This window comes from Labeo rohita, unplaced genomic scaffold, assembly GCF_022985175.1.
Source record: "Labeo rohita strain BAU-BD-2019 unplaced genomic scaffold, IGBB_LRoh.1.0 scaffold_77, whole genome shotgun sequence".
NCBI lineage: Eukaryota > Metazoa > Chordata > Actinopteri > Cypriniformes > Cyprinidae > Labeo > Labeo rohita.
The window spans coordinates 97,459-103,584 of NW_026129711.1; the positions used below are offsets into that span (position 1 = coordinate 97,459).

The following is a 6,126-nucleotide window of genomic DNA, read 5'->3' on the forward strand; positions in this document are numbered from 1 at the left end:
CTATGTGATTTCTAAATGCTTGAGACTATAAAATTGTTTAGACAACTGTATTAATAAAATCATAGCCATATGTAACTGACTTGAGCTACAATTGTAATTTATAAATAATACAGTTTAATTACAATTTATTTATTTATTTTTACATTTTATTAAAGTTATATTTTAACCCCTATTGTAGTTTTTATTTTATTTATTTTTTCATAATATTTGAGGGAGGGGGCACAACAATACAATTCTGCTTATGGCACCCATTTTGCCAGCAGTGGCCCTGTTTCAACAACAAATATCAATTTTATAATTTAGAAGTTAATGTAAAAACTGCATTATGTGCAATTTACATGTTTGCATACTAATATATATATATATATATATATATATATATATATATATATATATATATATATATATATATATATATATATATATATATATATATAGTCGCGGGGTGAAGAAACACAGGACATAAAACTCAAGTTTTTAGCCCCGGAGGATGGATTTATTTAACAGAGCGCAGAAAGGGTTAAACAATACGGGGAAGTGAAGCGGTGAAATGGTGTGCTCTCAATCTCTCTCGTGCTCAGCGTGGGTCCAGTGAACGGTGTGCGGATCAGTCGTCAGCTGCTTTCTACGGAACAGAAGGAGACAAACCATTAGTCTTTGTTTCTCGGAGAAGCGTTTCTCACATTGAGCCGGCGCCTCGCCGCTTATGAGGACGCCAGCTGATGAGGCGCAGCTGAGACCGATCCGGCCGTGATGAGCGTGAGCGGGCGGTGCTCGTTGGTTTCCAGGGCGACGCTGATACATTCTCGGGACGCTCGTCACAATATATATATATACACACACACACACACACACACACACACATTATTGTTTTTAACTGATCATAATCCTGAACCAGGATGAAAAGATTCTCTCTAAGGCCGAAGAAAGTGTGCTGAAACTTGTGTTGCAAACTAAGAAAAGAAGAAACAGAAAAGAAGCATAAACAAGTGAAGTTCTGAAATAGCAAAAACTACAATAATGACAAGATCTGACAATCTCATGCTCATCTTAAGTGGTGTGTCAAACATCCCTACAATAATTGGTGGCCATTGTGAAGATTTCTACAGTGTACTAAGTCTTTTGTTGCTATGTTTCGTTGGCAACTCTGTGTCATTGGCCTGGTGGCGTAGCATGGAAAGTGGTGGCCTAGGTTTCAGAGGTTCTGTAATTACACTATTACCTAATATAATCCTAAATTGCTTGTTGAACCAAAAATTATATAAGGAGCTGTCTTTATATTCAAAACTTTTTTCAAATTCTTGCAATTTATATGATTTTGTGTGCTTTTTGGACAGTTGTTAGCTTGACCATGTATTCCCTTTGAACACATTTTGTTGTGCAGTGAGCTTGCAGCTATATTTTATTATAATGAATTTCTACAGCATTATCATTAAGATGGCGAAAAAAATGTGTTATAATTTTTTTCTTTTTTCTTTATTATGGCCATAGCATCAGAGCCAATGGAAGTGGCAGCCCTAGGAAGACCTCTGTTTCTTGGTATGCTTTACGACTCCCGCAAAGATTCCTTCATTCCAGGTGGTATATCTATCTAAAAAAATAATTTGAAGAAATGTTTGTTTGTTTTTTCCACCAAATGTTGAATCACCAATTAACAGTCCTTGTGTAGCAAAACTATAACACCTGCACATTTTCAATTCAACTCAAGTTTATTTGTATAGACTTTTTCATGATACAGATTGTCTCTACCTCCTTTAGTGGACTTTGCTATCCTAGGAACTACCAAAAGTCCAGAGTTTTGTGATCTTAGGCAGCGTGACAGATTTTAGTGTGATAGGAGACTAGTTAGGTACGCAGGAGTTAAACCATTTAGGGCCTTATAAGTAATTAGTAATATTGTGTAACCCAGGTGAAAAAAGTACACTTCCAAAATGTACTTAAATAGTGCTCTATTTTCACACACTAATTTTGTACTTAAGAAGTACTAAAGAATAATTTTTAGTATATTAAGGTAAACTTAAAATCAAAGCAAATTTTAGTTCATGTTCATGGTGTCCCAAAATAGTACAGTTGAGTACACTTCTGAAGTTTATCTTAAGAAGTACTAAAGAGTAATTTTTTGTATATTAAGTACAACATTAGTGTGCGAAAATAGAGCACTTTAAGTACATTATGGAAGTGCACTTTTTGCACATGAATGCATGAACTAGCTTTTCTGCATCAGAAACAAGTAGCATTTGCAATAGCTTGGCAATGTTTCTAAGGTAGAACAATTATTGGTTATCCAATCTTCTACATTTTTAACACAAATTTAACTAACACATTTACAATTTACATTTACAACTGTACATCACTTCCTCATATGTACAGTAACTAATTTGTTTCATTTCAGGTGTTACTCTCTGGGATAAGAAATCATTGAGTGAAAATGTGGACATTCGTCATCAGACCCGGACAGATCTGAAGTTCAGTAGCTCTGATTCTCTCTCTAGTAAGGCCAGTCTCCTGGATGTAAGCGCTTCCCTGAAGGCCAGTTTCTTGGCGGGGCTCGTGGAGGTGGGAGGATCTGGGAAGTTCCTGCATGACACCAAATCCTCAAACCATCAGTGCAGAGTTACAATGTTTTACAGTGAAACCACACAATATGAACAGCTCACAATGTCCCAGCTGGGCCATTTCACCTACCCTGAGGTGTTTGACCAGAAAACTGCAACTCATGTGGTCACTGCTGTGCTGTACGGAGCTCAGGCCATCATGGTGTTTGATCACACAGTATCAGAAGAGGAAAATAAGCAGCAGATTAAGGGAGACCTGAATGTCATGGTCAGGAGCATCCCTTCAATTTCCATTGATGGTCAAGGACATGTAAATATAAAGAACATGATAAAAATAATATGTCTGAGAAAATCACCTGCACATTTCATGGGGACTTCCTTCTTGAGCAGAACCCCACCACATACAAGGAGGCCATAAAGACATACAAGAATCTCTCCCCTTCTGCTGAAGGAGAATCCACAGAATGTGGTTCCAATAAAAGTCTGGCTCCATCCTCTTCATCTGTTGGACAATAAGGCAGCTCAGCTGAAGAGAAAAATCACCACAAGTCTGATTTCCAACACTGAATCTATAATCGAGGAGCTGGAAGATGTAGAAAGGACATACAATGACCTGTCAGAAATGCACTGGTCAGTAGTTTCAGTGACATCAAGAAGAGGCTGCACTCTTTTAAAGACTTGTTTAGCACATACAAGACAAGGCTACTGGGCAACGTAAATAAGGTCTTGCCTGCTATTCGAGGAGGAGAGATGGAGGAGAAATCTCTGGAAGACATCCTGAATGCCCACAGGAGCTCCCCATTCAATACTGAGACACTTAATCACTGGTTATATGATGCAAAGTCTGAAATTGACCTCTTGAGTTCTCTCACCAAGTCACTAGAAGGGATCAAATTTGAAGATAATGTCATGCCCCTCTTATTTGATCTTAATATTGATGCAGTGGTGTGCTTCACCTTCACATCTCTTAAGTATGAAGACACATATCTTTCAACCCTGAAGAAGTTCCTTCAATCTGACTTATTTAGAGCTAGATGGGAATAACAATTTTTTCTGTGAAATCTTTCAGAAAGTGGTTCAATGATCCCAATGTCATAGTAAAGATGGCAAACAACTTGTCTCATTTTAAGAGGTTTGCAGAGGCCAATAAAAATGAAAAAAGAATCCATTTCATAATTTCTGCCATTTCTAATCCCTCCATTCCAGGCTCCTCCATCTATCTGTTTGAAAAAGGGAAACTGACAGACACACAGTTCAAGCCCATGTCCAAGCCTTCCCCACCAATAGTGAAGCATGCCCAGGACCAAACCGTGTCCCTTAAACTGCAGAAATCTTCATCTGTGAATGATGTGCAGTACAGAGTGGAATACAAGCAGGTGAAACCACATTCTGGAACTGAGGAACCATGGTCTTCTTATAGACACATATCTTGAAGACTTTACTCTGACTGGATTGGAGTTTGGAAAGCATTACTTGATCCGCTGTAGAAGAGTTGATAAAGTGGGAGTGAGTGAAGATGATAACAAACCACTCATGAATTGACCAGTTTGACTTTGTATGAAAAATGTATGACTTAAAAATACCCCTGTATATGTGTTTAAAAACTAAAGCACAAAAACTCAAAACAGTTAGTGTCTAACATAGTATCATTCCAGTCATGCATTTCTGAAAATATCTAAAATTCAGTAGTAATATAGTTTGCCTCATTAAAACAATATACAGTGATTGATATCTCTTTTGTAGCTAGAATGCCTCTATCCATGAAATGTTTGAGTAGCCAGTTCTTGACGTGTTGTCCCGGTAGTCTGCTCTTGAAGTGTCTCTGTTCTTAAAATGTCTCTGTAGCTTGTTCTGTTCTTCCAGAAGAACTATCTTGAGTTTAAAGATTGCAAAGTTCTGTCTCTCTCTTTAGTTCCTGTCATTTTGTTTGCCAGTGTTGGTTGACACAGACTGCCTCCGTTTACGATAAGGATCAAACATCTCACCAAATTTCTTGAAGGTTGTTGACATGTTGTGTTTTCACAAAAAAAACAAAGATAACAGAAAAACAAGACTCTTTAAATTATGTTGGTCCCCAAGTCACTGAAAGACAAGGTTCTTCCTCATGACTCCTTCCTACAGCATTTCGCCAGTATGAGCTAATTTCCCTGTTGAAAAGACCAGCATATGCTGGTAGGTAGGTTTTGATGCTGGTTTAAGCTGGTCCTTTGCTGGTTTATGCTGGTCCATGATCAGCATAAACCAGCTAAGGACCAGCATCAGAACCTACCTAACCAGCATCCGAGCATCAAAACTGTAATTACAATTTACAGTAGCAAACCGTATTTAATTTACAGTTGCAAACTGTAGCTGTTTTACAGCCAAATACTATTTTAAAAGTCAAATTCAGCAGTATACTACTGTAATTCATTCATTTTAATATAGATTTCAGTAGATTTTATAATTTAATATCAAATTCATTTAAATGTATTTTATTTTTACTCTACATGGGTACTAGTGACATTCAATTAAAACAGACACAATAATCACAAAATATCAAATACTTTATTTAAAACAATGCATGTATAACACTTAAAAATACAGTCTTAAACTGCTGGAACAGTGCTTCTTCACCATTTCCCCTGTCTTAGGATGTTTTGCAGTGCATTATGTTGTATCTTCACAAAGACTCTATAGGCAACAGAAACATAATGGAGAAAAAGACATGCAGCCAAAGAATACACAGCCATCTGCAAAACCCAGGTGCTGCTCCAAAACGTGGCCACCACCTTTGCTCACCGTCCACTTTGTTAGTGATAGAAATGTCTTCTCTGAAAAACAGGTAGAAGAAATGGCACACTTTTAAAAGGCAAACCCCACATAGAATACATAAACATCTCAAAACCATAGTTGTTCTCCACTATCAGTCTCAGGGTGGTTGGCATGCTCGTCTTTCTTAATGCTTCATTGCAGTTGCCTTTAAAACACAAGCAGAACAAAATGCAGTAAATCTTAAATTCCATTAATAATTATAACAAACTAATTCTAAAACTAGAAAGGCAACTAACAGTTAGCCTTATAACTTCTTTAATAGCTAACATACGATTTTTTTCTCAATAGGCTACTGGCCAACATTATATTAACACAGGGGTGTCAAACTCCGGTCCTGGAGGGCCGCAGTTCTGCAGAGTTTAGATGCAACCCTAATAAAACACACCTGATCCAACTAATCAAGTCCTTCAGGCTTAATTGAAAACTGCATAGTATGTGTGCTGGAGCAAGGTTGGAACGAAATTCCGCAGGGCTGCGGCCCTCCAGGAACTGAGTTTGACACACCTGTACTAACACCTGAACAAAATTTCACATTAGTTAACCCAATGTTAATATAAGCGTTGCTCGTTGAAAATTATTTTAATTCAGTAACTTAAATTAATAAGCTAAATTAATCGGGCCGGCCTCCTTTGGCACAACGGGCCAATACCGGCATGGATCCGTTTCTCCGCATCTGGACCAAAACTGTGCCAGCTCCGGGCCAGATGCGGATTCCTTTATGGTGATTTGGTTCAGTACCATGCCGGATCTGGGCCAGTAA

The 6,126-nt window shown here is 37.8% G+C and overlaps 1 protein-coding gene across 1 annotated transcript; it reads left to right on the plus strand.

The window, feature by feature from the left end:
• The first annotated feature begins 1,481 nt into the window (after nt 1–1,481).
• LOC127161903 (verrucotoxin subunit beta-like) lies at nt 1,482–4,097 on the plus strand. Its single transcript, XM_051104665.1, is given in 7 exon segments — nt 1,482–1,578; nt 2,393–2,872; nt 2,875–2,990; nt 2,992–3,172; nt 3,175–3,588; nt 3,591–3,967; nt 3,969–4,097. Coding segments are annotated over 7 exon segments (1,794 nt in total).
• The last annotated feature ends 2,029 nt before the right edge of the window (nt 4,098–6,126 follow it).